At 53.1% G+C, this 18,243-nt stretch overlaps 1 protein-coding gene across 2 annotated transcripts; it reads left to right on the top strand.

Moving 5' to 3' along the window:
• The first annotated feature begins 283 nt into the window (after positions 1 to 283).
• On the top strand, positions 284 to 4,839 carry MRM1 (mitochondrial rRNA methyltransferase 1). 2 transcript variants are annotated; one of them, XM_061175477.1, is made up of 6 exons: positions 284 to 1,099; positions 1,301 to 1,394; positions 3,569 to 3,701; positions 3,804 to 3,923; positions 4,132 to 4,319; positions 4,560 to 4,839. In XM_061175477.1, the coding sequence occupies exons 1-5, from the start codon at positions 537 to 539 to the stop codon at positions 4,275 to 4,277; spliced, it is 1,056 nt and encodes a 351-aa protein (XP_061031460.1). In that variant the 5' UTR covers positions 284 to 536; the 3' UTR covers positions 4,278 to 4,319; positions 4,560 to 4,839. The 2 variants fall into 2 exon arrangements, with proteins under 2 accessions (XP_061031460.1, XP_061031459.1); XM_061175476.1 differs by having other exon boundaries at positions 4,132 to 4,839.
• The last annotated feature ends 13,404 nt before the right edge of the window (positions 4,840 to 18,243 follow it).

Here is an 18,243-nt window from a genome sequence, read left to right as displayed (position 1 = left end):
AGGAAAGTCACCAGCGCCCGGTGGAGGACGGGATGTGGGGAGGGAGTCACCACGACTAACCAGGTTGAACAGGAAAGCCAACACATCCCCTTAAAGTGTCCTTTGCTGGTACCAGGGTGAATGAGGTCCTCCAGCCTCCTGGGACCTTGAAGGGTGCAGAACGCAGCCCACGGTAGGGTCAGCTCAGCGGCGAGCACCCCTCGGGCCAGTGACTGGGCGGTGGAGGTCGTCGCTCAGCCGGCCCTGCAGGGGGCGCTGTGGGAACGACCTGGCCGCCGGGCATGCGCCGTGCGGCTCCGGCCGGGGGCGGGGCCGTCCGAACGCGGAAGCGGAGTGGCTCACGTGGGGTCCGGGAGGGTCCTGTCTAGGTTCTGCGGCCGGGTTCTGGTCAGTACCCGACTGGGAATCCTGGCCTTTCCTGTATCTGAGGGGGTGGGCCGGGGGCAGCCTTCGGGTCCCCTTCACCCGCTTTGGGGGCCTGGGAGCGGGCCCCGGCGGGGTTGACCACTCCTGAGGACGCAGCTGGGGCATCGACCATGGCACTGCTCTCGGCCTTCGGCGGCGCGACCTGGCATTGCTGTGGTCGCCTCCTCACGCGTCCTTTCTCCCAAGCGGCGGGGCGTGGGGAGCGGCCCGGCGGGGAGGAGCTAAGCCGCCTGCTCCTGGATGACCTGGCGCCGACTCCGCGGCCGGCCTGGGGGCAGGAGCTTCTGTTTGGCCTGTCCCCGTGTCTCCTGGCTCTGCGGGCCGCCCGCCGCCGCGTGGCCCGGCTCCTGCTCCAGGCCGGTAGGTCCGGGCTGCAGGGGGAGCGGGCCGAGCTGCTGCGCGCGGCTGAGGCGCGGGACATCCCGGTTCTGCGGCCCAGACGGCGGAAGCTGGACGTCCTTTGCGGCTACCAGGTCCACCAGGGCGTCTGCATGGAAGTGAGCCCGCTGCGGCCCCGGCCCTGGGCTGAGGCCGGGGAGGCTCGGCCAGGAGACGACCCCCAGCAGCTGTGGCTCGTCCTCGAGAGGCTACAGGATCCCCGGAATCTTGGGGCCGTGCTGCGCTCCGCTCACTTTCTCGGAGTGGATAAAGTCATCACCAGCCGGAGAAACAGGCATGGCCTCCCCTTATTCCCCGTGTGCCCCAATTTGGAGGCGCAGCCGAGTTCCTAAGCACCTTGACCCTTGGGTGGTCCCTCAGCCAGGCCTCCCCAACGCCAAAATTCTCACTCCTAACTCTTGGGGGCTGGGGGGAGGGCACGGCACCGGGCTTGAGATTACCCAGCCTCATACGGTGGCATGGGGAAATCTTGCAGCTGCCCGCTCAGTCCTGTAGTCAGCAAGGCCAGCGCCGGGGCTATGGAGGTGATGGACGTGTTCTCCACTGATGACCTGGCCGGTTTTTTACAGGTAATGGCGCGGAGAAGGAGGTGGGGGTCGGGGTGTCAGTAAAGGAGAAGAAATGAGCCAAGTTCAGTCTCTCCAAGGGCCCCCAGCTAGCAGCTGATGGACGAAAGGGAGAGAAGGGGGCGTGTTGGTATCGCTTCCTACATCCTTCTAAATCCCTTTAGGAAGAGAAAGATCCGGAGTTTTAAAAACCACACATGGTGGGACTTCCCTGGCAGTCCAGTGGTTAAGACTCCGCGCTTCAAATGCAGGGGGCGCGGGTTCCATCCGCGGTCGGGGACTAAGATCCCACATGCCCCGCGGCGCGGCCAAAAAAAAAAAAAAAAGGAAAGGAAAGCACACACGCACGGAGCAGAATCTGATGTTAGGGACTTTCACTGCACTCCCTTCCGAGGCGTACATCTTTGCTCCTCCTGCGGGTTTACTCAGTGCCTCACTGCCCAGTAAGTAGGTATCAGTAAATGCTCAGCTGTGAGGAGCAGGTGGCTCCTGGTTCCTCCAGTAGGGGCGCGGCTTGAAAGGCAACCTGAACAGGGACTAGTCTATGCCTTTCCCCTTGTCCCTCCCACAAGCGAAGAAACAAAGCAACAAAAGAAACCCTCAAAACCACCACCACCACCACCAAAAAAAACCACTTTGATGTCTAAGAAGGAAGGGGCAAACCTAAGTATTAATAAAACCCCTCTTCTGGTCCATACACATTTTTCTTCAGCTGTGCTTCCCTTGCTGGACACAAGAGGGCAGTACTGCCCTGTATTTAGCAGCTTCCCTGACCATCCTCTCCCAGGGCTCCCAAGTCACAGTCCTTGGATCTCTTTTCTGTATATATTCATTTCTTGTTGGTCGCATCCAATCTGATGGCTTTAAATGCCATCTATATTCGAATGCCTCCCAGACTTGTATCCCTCCTGGATCTTGCTCCTGAACCTCAGATTTACATATGTAGTTGCCTGCTCAACAGCTCTCTTTTTCTGTCTTATGGGCATTTCAAACAAGATTTCCAAATGTTGTTCCTGTTCCTTTTGCAGACTTACCCAGCTCAATTGATGGCAACTCCTCCATCCCTTCAGTTGTTTAGGCCCAAAAACCTTGGCACCCTCCTTGATTCTTCCTACTCTCACTCCCCATGTCCCACCTGTTGGCATATCCTTTTGCTTTTACCTTGATGTTATTTCCACATTCTCACCATTTCTCACCATCTCCACTGTTACCACTCTGGTCCAAGCCACCATCATCTCTGGCCTGTATCAGTGCAGAAACCTAACTGGTCTGCTTGTTTCTGCTCGTGGCTCTCAACATAGGCAGAGTGATTCTGTAGAGACATAAGTCAGACCATGTTACTAGTTCTCTGCTCAAAAACCTTTCAAAGCCTTTGCATCTCTCGGAGTAAAAGCCAAAGGCCTTCCAGCGGCCTCTGAGGTCCTGCCTCACGTGGCCCTTTGTTTCCTCTCCTGTCTCAGTGGCTCCCTTTCCACTGGCCACCTTGTTCTGCTGCTCCTCACGCATGCCAGGTAAGCACCCGCCTCAGGGCCTTTGCACTTACTGATCTCTGCCTAGAATATTCCTCCCCCAGACGTCTACGTGGTGCTCCCTCACCTCCTTCAGGTCTGCATTCAAATGTCACTTCAGTGAGGCCTTCCCTGACCAACCCTTCTACGAGGCTAGCATTTGGGCCTGTTTTGTTCATTGCCTTATGCAAGTGCCTAGAACAGAGCCTGCCCGTTCTAGGTGCTTAATAACTTTTTTTTTTTTTTAAAGGTTTGCATTTTTTTTTTTTAATTTATTTTATTTTATGGTTGTGTTGGGTCTTCGTTTCTGTGCGAGGGCTTTCTCTAGTTGCGGCAAGTGGGGGCCGCTCTTCATCGCGGTGCGCGGGCCTTCTCACTATCGTGGCCTCTCTTGTTGCGGAGCACAGGCTCCAGACGCGCAGGCTCAGTAGTTGTGGCTCACGGGCCCAGTTGCTCCGCAGCATGTGGGATCTTCCCAGACCAGGGCTCGAACCCGTGTCCCCTGCATTGGCAGGCAGACTCTCAACCACTGCACCACCAGGGAAGCCCGGTGCTTAATAACTATTGACTGAATCTGGTGGCTCAACGAGGGAATGAATATATGGGCAAGGCCGGGGCTCTGATGAAGGTTTGGTGAGCTAGAGCATGATTTCTTTTTCCCTGTTTCAGGCCAAAGCCCGGCAGGGCTGGCTCGTGGCTGGCACGGTGGGCTGCCCGGGGCCTGAGATCTCCCTGTCTTCCGAGATCCCCATCACTAGTTGCTTGGAGTTCCTCTGGGACCGGCCTACTCTTCTAGTGCTGGGTAGGTAGATGCCCCTGCTTTTCTGTGCTCAGACATGCATTTTCTGAGTGCCTGTGTGAACAGCTGGGGCCTCCCTAACCCTCTGGCCCCCGTACCCTGCAGGGAACGAGGGCTCTGGTCTGTCCCGGGAAGTGCAGGCCTCCTGCCAGCTTCTCCTTAGCATCCAGCCCGGCCGGCAGCTGCCTCCAGGACTCGAATCCTTAAATGTCTCCGTGGCTGCAGGTGAGTCTCCACTCCCCTTACTTCTCTCCCTTTAATCACACATGTACAGCTGGTTCATCCTAAACAAGTTTCTCAGTCTTTCTGTGTCTCTGTTGCTTTATGTGCCAAATGAGGAAAATACCTACATCCTCTTGAGGATGAAGTGAGGGAGTGCCTTGCACATGGTCCCTTCTCTTCTTCATCCTTGTCCTTCTGTCTGTCTGTGCAGGAATTCTTCTTCACTCCATTTGCAGCCAGAGGAAGGGTTTCCCGGTGGAGGGGAAGAGAGAGCAACCTCTTCAAGACCCCCAAGAGCCCTCGGCCTCGTCTGAAGTGCCCAGAGTTGCTCAGCACTCAGGACTGTCCTTGGGATGAGAAAAGGAGAGGCAAGACGGGGGCTGACTTGGACTGTCCAAGGTGTGTGTGTGCTGTGGGGGCACACACGTCCACACGCTCGAATGTGCCGGGGTCTCTTGCCTTCTTGCCTGAGTGTGTGCACGCGGGCCCGTGTTTATAAACCACTCTCCCGGGGCTGGGAGCTTTGTGGTGGAGACCAGAGGAAGTTCAGTTTCCCATTTTGGCTTTGGACTTGCAATTGGAGATGGCAGCTTGTTAATTTCCAGGCTGTGCTGGGACAGAGGGTCTCTTTCTTTCCAGGCCCTGCCTGGAAGTCAAGGGGAAGTTCAGACATCAGAAGGGAATCAAGCGGCCCAGTCCAGGGGTCCTCTTCCTCTTGGACCAGCGTGAGAATGCAGAGGGAAGCCCGGGGCTCTCTTGTGGGCCCGACAGGTGCAAATCCAGGCTCAAACCCTGCCCTACTGGGGCCTTGCGCACATGGCTTCATCATTTTGTGTCTCGGGGCCCTTGTCTCCACCTCTCTCACAGGGCTGTTGTGAGAATCCAATAAAACATCACCTGGTATCCAGCAGGCCCTCAACCAGTGAGCCATTATATCTGATTTCTCCATTAGGTGGCAGCCTTGCTCTTTGGTCCATAGTCTTCGGGACGCTTTCACAGCCACCTGGGGAGATTCCTGGCTGTGGCCCTCCCCCGCCCCACCCCCCACCCAGAGGCAGGGGAACAATTAGCAAATACCTCCCACCCTACTGGCCCACCAATAACCCCCATGGGTGAGTCATCAGTCAGTCTGCCTCTCTGGAGGGACCCGCTGAACCAGAGCCTTGGCCTTTGATTCTGGGAGGTGGTGAGGACCTCACAGCATTGCTGTTTATTGTACAACCCAGACAACTCTGGTACTCCTCCCCCAGGGTCCCACAAGTGGAGCAGAGGCCACTAGGATAAGTAACTTAGAGCAGTGTTGGCTGCACATTGGAACCACCTGGCAAGCTTTAAAAAACAAGTGACACTGGGGACTTACCCCTCCCAGCCTGATGTAATTGGTCAGTGTGCAACATGAACATCTGAATTTTTAAAGCTTCCCAGCTGGGTTTCATGTGCAGCCCAGACTGGGAACCACTAGTTTTCTCAGCCTCAGCAATACTGACATTCTGGGCTGGGTAACTGTTGTGAAGGCCTGTCCTGTGCATTGTAGGATGGTTAGCAGCATCTCTGGCCTCTGCGCACAAGATGCTGGTAGCACCCTTCTCCCCCTAGTTGTGACAACCAAAATGTCTCCAGACACTGCCACGTGTCCCCTGGGGGACAGAATTGCTCCTAGTTGAGAACGAGTGCTCTGGAGCATGGATCTGGAGGACAGCAGCCCTAGGTGCGGATCCCGATGCTGTGTGACCTTGGCCATTTCCTTACCCACCTGCGCCTCAGCCCCCTTCTCGGTCAGAGGGGGATAATCCTACCTTCTTGGGTGGCCTGGAGGATATAGAGGGTGATAGGAACTCAGTGCCTTACACATCATAGGTGCTTGGTAAGTAGTACTGCCCTTTTCTCTGTGGAATGGATTTATCTTGGAATTCTAATGGTGATGCCAGTTTAGAAAGACATTTGAATTTGTTTTAAAAATGCCTAAGATGGCTTTAAATTCAAAGTTATTCCTCTCAAGAAGGAGGAAGAAATCCCTTCATAAACGCCATAGATCTCCATTGCCCGGGTCCCCCCTTGAGCTCTGTCCCTGACTGCCACACAGGCTCTGACCTCTGCTGGCACGTGTCCATCTTGGGTGTACTGCACCACCTCCCATATCCCTGCTGCACTCTTGACCAAGAGCCTAGTGTGGTTTTTAACTGTGGCTGTGCCTTAGTGTCCTGGGATCAGGGAGTGGGTGGGTGGGGGCATCACTTTAATAGTCCAGGTGCCCAGAGGCACCAGGCTGATTGGATCGGCACCTCTGGGGAAGGAGCCAAGCACCAGCATTTCTTAAGAGTTCCCCAGCTGATGCCAGCGTGCAACCAGTTCGAGAATCACTGGCTCTCAAGCCACCCGCAGGTGTCCAGCTGCTTCCAAATCATTCACACCTATGCTTTTGAGTGCATGCCTGAAAGTTTGGGCCAGGCAACCTTTCACCTGTCCCCAAGGTTCTTCAGAAGAGGCTGGATCCAGCCCTGACTCTGCAGCTTCCTATCTGGATGGTGTCTTGGTCTCCTCATCTGTAAAATGGGGATAGTGCCATCACTACCTGCTCCAGCTACCTCCTCCCCAATAGGGAGGTTGTAAAAATAAAAAGTATTCTGTAAACTACAGGGCTGTGCACCCCAGGACTGGTACATGATAATACAAACCTGGATGTGAGGGTTCAGTTTATGTGTCAACCTGACCGGGCCATGGGGTGACCGGATAGTTGGTCAAACATTATTCTCGGTGGTTCTGTGACGGTGTGTTTGGATGAGATTAGCATTTAAATTGGTAGACTGAGTAAAGCAGATTGCCCTCCGCAGGGTGATGGGCCTTATCCAATCAGTTGAAGATCGGAATAGAACAAAAAGGCTAACCCTTCTGCAAGTAAGAGAATTCCCCTGCTTTTTGGAACTGAAACATGGCCTCTTCCTGGGTCTCGAGCCGGCTGGCCTTCAGATGGGGACTACATCATCAGCTCTCCTGGGTGTCTAGCCCCACCCTGCAGAACTTGGGGCTTGTCAGCCTCTGTAATCACATGACCCAATTCCTTATAACATACATAGTGTGTATCTGGATGTGGACGTGTATATATGTATATCCTCTTGGTTCTGTTTCTCTGGAGAACCCAGACTAATAGACCTGATGAAAACAAACTGAGGTGCCCTGGTGCTCCCCTGCATGTGCGGGTACAGAATTCAGTTCTGCTCTCTAGAACTAAACCCAGCATGGAAACTAGAAGTTGGGGTTTGGTGTCCTTGGGGTCCAGAGCCCCCTCCTTCCCACGGACTCCTCCGTGGTGTCTGGAACCCTATCTAACCTGCCTTGGGCCTGCTGTTCATCAGCTTTCTGATTCCCAGTGGTCTGGGCCACCTAGAGGGCCACTCCCCTGGGCAAACAGCCAGGCCCAGGCGGCTCCTCCCTGCTTCACCCCCTGGGCAGCAGGCTGGCTGTCCTCCGGCAAGACGGGTTCACTTGGACCAAAGGGAACTGAGGCCATAATTACCTGCCAGGTACACACAGGTGTGTAGTTATGTCATGCAAACCAGGCACTCCCAAAACGAAGAAAATGCACCTGAGGCCCTAAGGCCGAGGATGAGGCCTGATTCTCTTTGCACGTGGCCTCGGGTGCTGGCTTCATAGAGGCTGCTCAGCTCAGCGAGCACGGTTAAAAGCCCAGGAGCTGGGGTGGCTGTGGCCATGGGTATGAAGGGCGGCAGGGTCGGGATGCAGCCAGAGGAGAGCACAGTGGTGGCTGAGAACATGACCTTGGCTGTTCAGCTGTGTTTGCTTTGAGTTCCAAGTCTGACACTTGCTAGTGGTGTAAATGTGGACATGTCCTTTAACTTTTCCAAGCCTTGGTTTTCCTCATCTGTAAATGGGGACAATAGTGTCCACTTTGGAGGATCGTGGTATGGATCATTACGAGATTGTGCACGTAAAGCCCTCAGCCCCATGCCCTCAGACTTCAGGGTGTTCTCACAGCGCCTGGGGGCCAACCTAGAGGTCAGGGCACTGGGCTCTGCCCTCCTACCAACCTGGCCTCAATTTCCCCATAGGCTCTAGGGCCCCTTTCAGCTGCAATACACAATGGTCTACTGCCAAGAACAGAGGGAGTTGGGGGAGGGGCGGGGGTTGAAATGACATTTCCAGGACCCTCCTTTGTCAGGGTCCCCCAGCCAAGAGGGGACAGGTCTCAGAAGGTTGGTGTTCCCAGAGCAGCTCAGTTGTGGCCAGCGCCCCTGCCCCCTCCAGGGCTGGCGTCTTTTTCTTTTTTTGGCAGGAGGTTAAATTGCCAGTACCCTCCCCCAGGCTGGGGTCCTAAACTCGACCCCCCTCCCCACTCCGGCAGGGCCAGGCGCCAGGGAGCCCCACAGTTTGTAAATGTAATCAACCTTGAGGTCTCTGGCTTCCACAGGTGCAGTTAGCATGCCCATCTGCTAATCCCTGATTAATGATGTTTACAAACATGGAACTCCACTCTCAGAGCTGCTCAGCCCCTCCCTCCTGGGCCGGGAGGCAGGGGTCTTCCTAGCACCCCCAGCCCACTACTTCAGGCCTCCCCAGCCAACAGCCCTCTCCATCCCCTTCCCCAGGCAGTGAGCAGAGCTGGAGGTCCTTCCTCGGAGCCCCCTGGCCCAACTCTTATTGCACACAGATGGAAAGGAGACCCAGCGAGAGCACCCAGGGAGACCGGAGGCTGGGAGGCCTGGGATCCTGCTCTTCTTTCTTCCCAGTTCTGGAACTTCTAGGACACATGGTGTTGCCTTTACTCACCAGGCCAGCTCTAGCGCCGGGGCCACACACACATACCTCCCTTCGTGGAGGTGTGGGCCCATCCCCAGTGCCCCAAGGATTGGGCTCCCCAGCCTCTCCCCAGACACCCCTCCCACCTTCCTGCTGAGGACTGTGTGGGTCTGGTCAGAGGCCCAGCAGCAAGCGTTAGGAGCACACTTCTCAGGGAACTGTATTCAGTGTCCTGGGATAATCCGTAATGGAAAAGAATATGGGAAAGAATTTGCTGTGCAGCAGAAATTAACACAACATCGTAAATCAACTCTACATCAATTAAAACACACACACACACACACACACACACACACACACACACACACTTCTGAATCAGACAGTCCTGGCTCCAAATATTGGGTCTGCCTCAGGCCAATCACTTAACCTGATTGAACCGCAGTTTCTTCATCTGTGAAATGGAGATAGGAACAGTACCTATCATAGAGGTCATTGTGAGCATTAACGATTGGATGTATAAAAAGGACTTAGCGCAGTGCCGGCGACACAGTAGGTGCTCAATAAATGTGAGCTTTTTTATGGCAGTGAAAGTAATGACAATGATAAGAATAATGATGATGATGATCAAAGGAGGCATCAGAAGCTACAGAGATGCCCAAGGAGTCCCCCTCTCTGGGGAGAAGGGCAGGTCCCAGCTCATTACTGGTGGGGGCTGGGTGGAGGTGTCAGATTGGAATCACTCCTGGGTCTATTCGCAGCTTCTCTGTTTCATTAACACCTCCCTGGTGGTCTTCAGCTCATCCTGCTGGGGGAGGTGCCTCCTAGAGCTCCCTGCTCCCCACTCCTGGGTCTGTGTTCAGACCCACATACAGAGAGTTTTATGTGGGAGAGAGGTGTCCACTGGCTGGGAGGCTGTCACTCTCCCCTCCCCTCAAGGTCCTGGGGGCCTGGTCAGGGGGTGTAGCACCTGAGGCTGCCCCTTCCTCTCCCCTCCCCCATCAACCTCATCCCCACTGCATCCCAGCCTGGCCGCTTCTTCCTTCCTTTCGAATCTCCCGTGACTCGGTGTGAACAGGGCTTGATCTTGGGTTCTCATCCTGACCCACCTCTTCCTAGCTTGATGACCTAAGGCAAGTCGCCGTCCTCTAGGACATTTATTCAGTTCTGTAAAATGGGGACACGATACTCACAGCCTGGTAAATTGTTAAACTCTCTACAATGGCAGCCGTTGTTGTTATTTTACAGGGAACAACAACTGCTCTCAGAATTATCATTTTAAACCGCAGGACTTTGTTTAGCCAACCGGGGTAGGGGAGCAGGGCCGGAGCCCTGAGGACCACTAGGTTCAAAGAAGCAGGAAAGGGCGTGAACTTTGCCCCAGTTAATTGTCCCAGTTTCCTCCCCAGACTGGGAAAGGGAGTGGGGCCGTTCATTGAATTGGGACCAGGAGATTTATACCTCGGGCTCTGGGAAGGCTGCTTCTAAACAAGGTTCCCCTCCACTACACTCCAAGAAGGATTCTCATGGAAATGCCTGTCCTTCGCCCCCTGCGTGCCCTCTCTGTCACAATATTCCATTTCAGAGGACACCCTTCACCAGCTGCGGTGGGCCGGGAGGAGGGGCTGGGCCCGGGCTTCCCACCCCCCGCCCCCAAACCCAGCAGTCTGGCTGAACTTGGCCCCTTCTGCGTTCTCCTGCCACCTCTGCGCCCCTACCCCCGTCCCCCTCAGACACCCTGCTTTTTGCTGAGGTTTGTGGGTGTCAGAAGGGAGACTCTAAAAAGTGGTACCTTTTGTGGTTTATCTGTCACCTCAAAAAAACGTCAGTGGGCTGAACAGTTTCCTTCAGAAAGAAGAAAACGAGACACAAGTCAGCAAATGAGGGAGACAGTAAGACAGTGGGCTTGGTCCCCTCTTGCAAGCAGCCTTACAGGCCTCCCCTGTCCCTTGGTCCCCACAGGCCTCTGCAGACACTACGCCCCTCCCACTGCCTAGGAACACCCACTCCCCTCCTTTAGACTATGGGGCAGGAGTTAGTTAGCTTTACTCCTTTCGTATTCCCCGGTCCCAGCACAGGACCAGGCACATACTGGGGGTTTAAAAACCATGAACGAACAAGCAAATGGGTCCTGAGATGGGAGACTAATTGCCTCCCCCTCCTCTTCTCTATGGTGGGGTGGGGGGCAAATCTCTCCGCATGTTTCCAGCTGGCCCTGACCTTTCACCTTTCAGAGGAGGCAAGATGCAAATGATCCCCCAGCCACAGCTGCTCTTGATTCTCTGAAACAAAGAAGCTAATCGAGGGCTGAGGAGATGCTCTGTAGAACCCCTCAGCCCTCAGCCCTGCTGAGACCCATCTGCATCCAGGCCTTGCACAGATGCCCCTCCCGTAGATGGGGGTACTAGCTGCAGGTCAGGCACTGCCAGGGGCTGGATCTTGTTTAAGTCAGAGCCCTGAGACCAATACACGTACACAACAGTCTCGCCATGGTGAGTATGGGACCCGCAAGCCGTGCGCTGGCAGCAGGGTGATGATGATGATCGTGATAATGATGATGATGATGATGGCGATGGGACGAATGTTTATTATGTATGTGCCATGTGCTAGCAGTTTTACATGCCTCGTCTCCTTTAATCCTTATGACGCTTTCGGGTGGGCACTGTTACTACCTTTGGTTTATAGACAGGAAATAGACCCTGAGGGGTTGAGTAACTGGCCCAAGGTCATGGTGTGGCAGTCAGAAGGGTTTGGGAGGGAGGAAAGGAGGGAAGGGAGACAGGGTGGGGAGCTGGGGTTGGCAGGAGAGGACCTGCAGCCCAAGCGTCCCCTAGGAGGCTGCTGCTCAGGAGGCCAAGCCACATCTGCACACAGCCACCCTCCCTCACCCCAACACCGAGCCCCTCCCCCATGCAGCACCCCACACTGTCTCCCCACTCCACCTCTCCCCAACCATCTCGACAAGCTCTAAGTGGGTCATCCCAGTGCGGGAGCACCTCCACCAGCTCCCGGCTCAGTTGTGGGTGTTATGCTCAGGCTGGGAGGCCAGAGTGACAGCTCAGGGCTGCTGTGGGTGGCATGTGGCCTAGAGACACCCAGACTTGGGTTTAAATCCTGGCTCTGCTCCCACATCTAAAGGCTCAGGCCTTAGCCAAGTGTCTGAACCTCTCAGCTTAGTTTCCTCCCTGTAAAATGGTGCCCAAACTGGCTTTCTCCCAGGGTTGTGCTGGGGCTTGAGAGAAAATGCCCTGGGCACAAGGTAGGCCTTCAGAACTCTTCCTTGCCCCCCTCTTCTGTCTCTCTTGGGGGCCTCCCTCTGTGTCAGCCTCTTTACCCTTCTTAGCTCAGGGTCTGGTTCTTCCTCTCCTTCTTAGCTCTGCCTCTGTTTTCTGATGATCTCCATCCTGTCTGCCTGTCACTGGGGGTCCCTGTTGCTGCTCCCTGTCTGGGGCTGTGTCTCCACATCCTGTATGTCCCTCTCTTTTCCTCTCCTCTGGCTCTACCCTGTAGGGCAGATCGATGGCAGCCGCTAGTTATCGATTGGGGTGGGCATCCAAGTGTGGCTGCCGGAGGCCAACATTGACGGACAGGATCGGTGCCCAGGCTGATGGAGTGGCAGTTGGAGAACCTGGGGCTGCAAGGCAAGAAGGGCTCCCACCTCTCCTGCCAGGACCTGGGAGTGGGAGTCCTTAAAGCTGCAGACTCTGCCGCTCGGATGGGAGTAGAGGGCGGGGCAGAGGGCCTCTGAGGACAGACAGCCAAGGCTTAGCTCATGCTGTCATTTAACAAGTATTTATTGAGCATCTACTATATGCCAGCTGGGGATACAGCAGTGAGTGAGTCAGCAAAAAATCAATAAGTAAAATTATATAGTGTGTTATGCAAGAAATAGAGCAGGGAAAGGGAGATGGAAGTACAGTTTGGGGGAAGGCTCCATTTTGAATAGTGTAGTTAGGGATAGGCCCCCTTTTAAAGGTGACCTTTATGCAAAGACCTGAAGAAAGAGAAGGGGTGAGCCCTCTGAGAGCATTCTGGGCAGTGGAAACAACAAGTACGAGCAGAGACCCTCTGGTGGGGGCAGGCTTGGTGTGCTCTAGGCTCCCAAGGAGGTTGGTGGTGGAGTGAGGAGAGCAGGAGGAAATGGGTGGGAGGGAGAATGGCGGGGGGGTTAGGCACATGCATGGCTGGCGGTGGACAGTCAGTCCAGGGCTGTCAGCTGCCCCAGCTCTAATCTGAGAGGCCCGAGCAGCTCCCACACGAGGGTAGCTTCTAGAATATGATTCTGATGCTCCAGCCATGCCTGGAGGTTTTGTTTGTTTGTTTTGAGGTTTTTTTTTCTTTTTTGTTTATGTTTCGGTTTTTTGTTTTGGTTTTTAACTGAAGTATAATTGGTTTACAACATTGTGTTAGTTTCAGGTGTACAGCACAGTGGTTCAGTGATACATATATATGTGTGTGTATATATATATTCTTTTCCTTTATAAGTTATTACAAAATATTGAGTATAGTTCTCTGTGCTATACAGTAGGTCCTTGTTATCTAGTTTATATATAGTAGTGTGTATATGTTAATCCAATCCTCCCAATTTATCCCTCCAACAGTGACCACGTTCGAGGTCCTTCACTGGCTTTGTCAATGAGATGATGCTCACAGCAACCCTCTCAGTAAGAATCTCTCAGTCCTTGTTGAGTTGGGGAGACTGAGGCTCAGAGACATTTGGCAACTTGCCCCGGGTCATGCAGCTAGGAAACAGCAGAGCTGGGACTCAAACCCAGTTTTGTCTAATTCCAAAATCTTTGCTTTTTCCTTCTTTTTTGCTGACCATCTTAACCATTTTTAAGTGTACAGTTCAGTAGTTAAGTATATTCACATTGTTGTGCAACAGATCTGCGGATCTTTCCATCTCACAGAATTGAAACTCTACACCCATTAAAAAACAACTCCCCATTCCTCTCCCCACCACCATTCTATTTTCTGTTTCTGTGAATTTGACAACTTCAGTTACTCATATATCTGGAATCATATAGTATTTTTTTTTATGACTGGCTTATTTCATTTAGCATAATGTCTTCAAGTTTCATCCATGTAGCATGTGATAGGATTTCCTTCCTTTTTAAAGGCTGAATAATATTCCATAGTATGTATATAACATCTTTTGTTTATCCATTCATTGGTTGATGGACACTTGGTTTGCTTCCATCTCTTGGCTGTTGTTGAATAGTGCTGCCATGAACACGACGAGTGTGCAAATCTCTTTGAGGTTCTGTTTTTAATTCTTATGGATATACCCCTAGAAGTGTGATTGCTCGATTATATGGTAGGTCTGTTTTTAATTTTTTGAGAAACCATCATACTGTTTTCCACAGTGGCCGCACCATTTTACAATCCCCCCAACAATGCATGAGGGTTCTGGTTTCTCCAGATTCTCACCAACACTTGTTATTTTCTGTTTGTTTGTTTTTGATAGTAGCCATTCTGATGGGTGTGAGGTGATATCCCACTGTAGGTTTGATTTGTGTTTCCCTAATGATTAGTGATGTTGAGCGTCTTTTTTTTTTTCTTGGCCACACCAGGCGGCATGTGAGATCTTAGTTCCCCGACCAGGGATCGAACCCGCACCGCCTGCATTGGAAGCGCAGAGTCTTAACCACTGGACCGCCAGGGAAGTCCCTGAGCGTCTTTTCATATGCTTGTTGGCCATTTGTAAATCATCTTTGGGGAAATGTTTATTCAAGTCCTTTGCCCAATTTTTAACTGTGTTATTTTTTTGTTGATGTTGTTGTTGAGTTGTAGTTCTTCATATATTTTGAATATTAATCCCTCATCAGATAGTGATTTGCAAATATTTTCTCCCATTCTGTAGGTTGCTTTTCACTCTATTGATTGTGTCCTCTGATGCACAGAAGTTTTACATTAAAAAAAATTTTTTTAATGTTATTTTTATACAATTTTTAAAGGTTACTTTCCTTTTAGAGTATTACAAAATAGTGGCTATATTCCCTGTGTTGTACAATACATCCTTGAGCCTATTTTACACCCTGTAGTTTGTACCTCCCTCTCCCCCATTCCTAGACTGCCCTCTCCCCCCACTGGTAACCACTAGCTTGTTCTCTGTATCTGAGTCTGCTTCTTTTATGCAATATTCACTAGTTTGTTATAGAAGGTTTAAATTTTGATGTAGTCTCATTCATCTATTTTTTCTTTTATTGCCTGTGCTTTTGGTGTCATATCCAAGAATCCATTGCCACTCCTCTCTGCAGTCAACAAATCTGCTGACACCTTTGTGTGGGTGGGTGGGAGGGAATGGGGGAGGACAGTTTGCAACAGTTGAGGGAATGAGGAAGTGTTTAGCCAGGAGAGCGGAAGCACTTGGGTGGTAGTGGTAGGAGCAGTGGCCGTGGTATTCAAATTACGGAAGCGCTTTCATGGAGCAGAGCAGTGACCCAGAGGGCAGGATTGGGCCCAGTAGGAGGCTCAGGGAGTCAGATAGCAGCTCAGTCTAACAGGATTCCAGAGGTTGAATGGGGTACTTTGGAGGTAGTGAGCTCCCTGTCACTGGAGGAGTGCAAGCATTCCGATGACCACTTAGGCGGGATGTGGCACAGGGGCTTCAGGCACATGATACTAAGGTTGGGTTGATGGCCTCTGATCCCTTCTATGATTCAGTAAGGAAGGAGGGAACTTCAGCCTGTGGGGTGGGGTAGACAGGATTCCACCTGACAAGTGTCCTCTCTCTTCTGTGTCCGGGGAAGTCTTGTAATTTGGGCTTGAGCTGTGGAGGAGATTCCCTGAGTTCCCATCACCCTGGAGCCTGAACCCAAGCTCTGACCTGGATGGCCCAAGGATCTTGGAGCCCTGGGCTGGAAGAGGAGAAGAGAGGTGAAGATGTGGCACCTTCATCGCCTGCGAGGTGCTGCTTGCGAGCAGAATGAATTGAGGGAACACAGACTTCAGGGCCTGGCAGACCTTGGTCAGGTGCTGCCTTGGGCACTTGCCGCCTGTGTGGCTGTGGGCAATTTCTTTAACTTCTCTGATCCTCACTTTCCTCAGCTGAGCAAGGGGCCATCACCTCTCTTGCAGGGTTTTCTGCAGAATGGCAATAGCAAGTGCCTGGAGGCTGGCTGGTGCTCAGTAATTGCCTTTCACCACCTCCAAAGCCAATGACCTTGAGTGGGCTGTACAACCACCACCCTCCGGTGCCGCTTCCCACTGTTCTTGGCCTTGGCCAGCCCCTCTGACCCGGGTGGACCTCGGTCCCTCATTCCTTCCGAGGCTGGGAATCCAGACTCCTGGATCCAGATCCAGAACCCAGCCTGGCCATTGCAGACCCCCAAGCCGGCCCAGGGGCCCTCTCGGCCCGGTTGGGTGGGGCTGGACGGCAGCCTCATCTCCTCTGTGTTGGTCCTCTGTCAATGCCTGTCCTGATGGCTACTGGCCCTGGAGCCTCCTCAGTGCTGGTTGCCCAGTCCCTCCCAGCCCTGCAAGCTGTGCCTGGGCCCATCTCCTTGTATGTTGCACCCAGAGATCCCCCACGTAACCCCCAGCCCAGCACCCCCCATTGGGGCAAAAAATCAAATCTCATTAAAGGCCATTGATTTTCCTCCAAATTTGCTGCTGGTACACTTTGAGGATTCTTAAGACGGTGAGAGGACTGGAGAGCTGTCTGCCAGAGCCCCCAGCCCGCTCTCGCCCTTCAGCGCAGCAAGGTTCTGGATATGCCACTGATTTCTGGGCAGTGAGTATTTCTCTGTCTGGCTGCCCCCATCTTCCTACAAGGCTGGGGCAGAGGGGTGTGTGTTTCTGTTTGTGTATGTCTGTCTTTGTGTGTCAGTGTGTGATTTTGGGTGTCTGTGTGTGTCCCTGGGTGTCGGTGGTATGTGTCTGTGTCCATTTGTCTCTGTATCTGTGTGTCTATCTAAATGTGTGTGTGTGTGTGTGTTTGCATGACTGCAGCAGGGGATATGACGCTTGGCTGGCAGTTGAAGTCTTGATGCTCTGCTGCCCATGAACCAGCCAGCCTGGGGAAGGGACTTGACTTGGGGTAAACCCAGGATATGGATCTAGATCCTCCAAGGGGCCAAGGGCTGGGAGGGCTCTGGAGCGGGCATAGGCTTCTCTGCCCTCTCCTACCTACCCCTGCTGCCCCTTTGTCATCTTGGAAATGGGACACCTTGCTGGCTTTGTTGCGGTGTTAGATTTGTGGTTTGGGGGGCTGGTAGAAAAGATTCACAGCCTGATGTTAGGGGGCGGTACATGAATTCCTCCCTCCCCTCCCTTCCCCCTGAACTAAGAGCCCCAGGTAAATGTTTAGAGTTGAATGGACATATATTCACCTGGTGAGTCTGGAGAGAGTGGATTAGGAGAGAAGGTTGGGCAGGGAGGGCGCCAGGGAAAGGGTGGGCACAGAGGGCATTCCTGTCTGCCGGGGCCGTGTTCCTAGCGCAACATCCAACATCAAGGATGGCCTCAATGAGGATAAAGGTCACACAGGGGCCCTTTGGCCTTCATGGGGTGAAGTGGCTTATGGCCTGACTGTAGGCTGGGCCATTGGCCTCTAGCCCACCTGCCAGGGGCAGAGGTCAGCCATGGTGCTGGACTGGCCTTCTAAGCCCTGGGACATAGCTGAGATGCCCCAGTGAGCAGCCTCGATGGGGCCTCCTACACATTTGGGGGTGGAACGGGCCCTGGGTGTGTGCCCTCAATGAAGCCTCGCCCGCCACCCTCTGCCCCAGCCCTGCGAAGGCATGTCATGTGAATTCGTGTATGTGCATGTGTGTTCTCACCACGGCCTCTGCCGGGAGAGCTGGGAGCGGCTCTCCGGGTTCCGGGGACAGGCCAGATTTATGGTGCTGGGAGAAATATTTAGGCGCAAGACAGTTTGGTTGTGTTAATTATGGAAATCTAAAGATAATCTATATTTAATGCTGAATTTTGTCAAATTTGCTAAAGAATTAGGGGAGCATGTGCAAACAGTGACACTTCAATGAAGAACAAGGTGCAATTAAACTCTGAAATTTACAGTGGAATAATTGGAGAGCATGACAAATATAGTTATCAGCAGCAACTAATTAGGGGTGTGCTCGAGGTTTCTGGGCTTGATTAATCTCACCTAGATGCTAATAAGTTATGCTGGGCAGCTGATACCCTTTGTCGCCTCCTACTTGCCACCCTCTCTCCAGAGCACTTGGGGGGCGGGAATGTGGTCTCCATCCCTGGTATAGCCTGGCCTGAAGGGGACCATGGGGACACTGGAGCTCCTCTGCTGAGACCTCTCTCCTCAGCTAAGGATGACCTGAACGCTTTGAGCCTCCCTTGCTCAGGCATCCTGGGGTCTCAGTGGTTGGTAAGTTCTTCTTGGTGTCTCACTTGAGGCTTGTTGAGATTGAGGGATAGAGGTATTAGAGGCTGAATATTAGGGTCTGACTGAGCCTCAGTGGGTCAGATTTGTTCCCTCACTGTTGACATAGTCTGCCTCTCACCTCTGCCTCCTACTCCATGCCTTGTGGGAAGGGGTGCTGAACCCCCCTTCCCCCCAGATAGATTCCATGTGCACCCTCCTCCTTCCCTCCCA

This window comes from Eubalaena glacialis, chromosome 19, assembly GCF_028564815.1.
Source record: "Eubalaena glacialis isolate mEubGla1 chromosome 19, mEubGla1.1.hap2.+ XY, whole genome shotgun sequence".
In the NCBI taxonomy this organism is placed as follows: domain Eukaryota; kingdom Metazoa; phylum Chordata; class Mammalia; order Artiodactyla; family Balaenidae; genus Eubalaena; species Eubalaena glacialis.
Note: the sequence above shows the minus strand (reverse complement) of the source record. Positions and strands in the feature narration are given on the sequence as shown.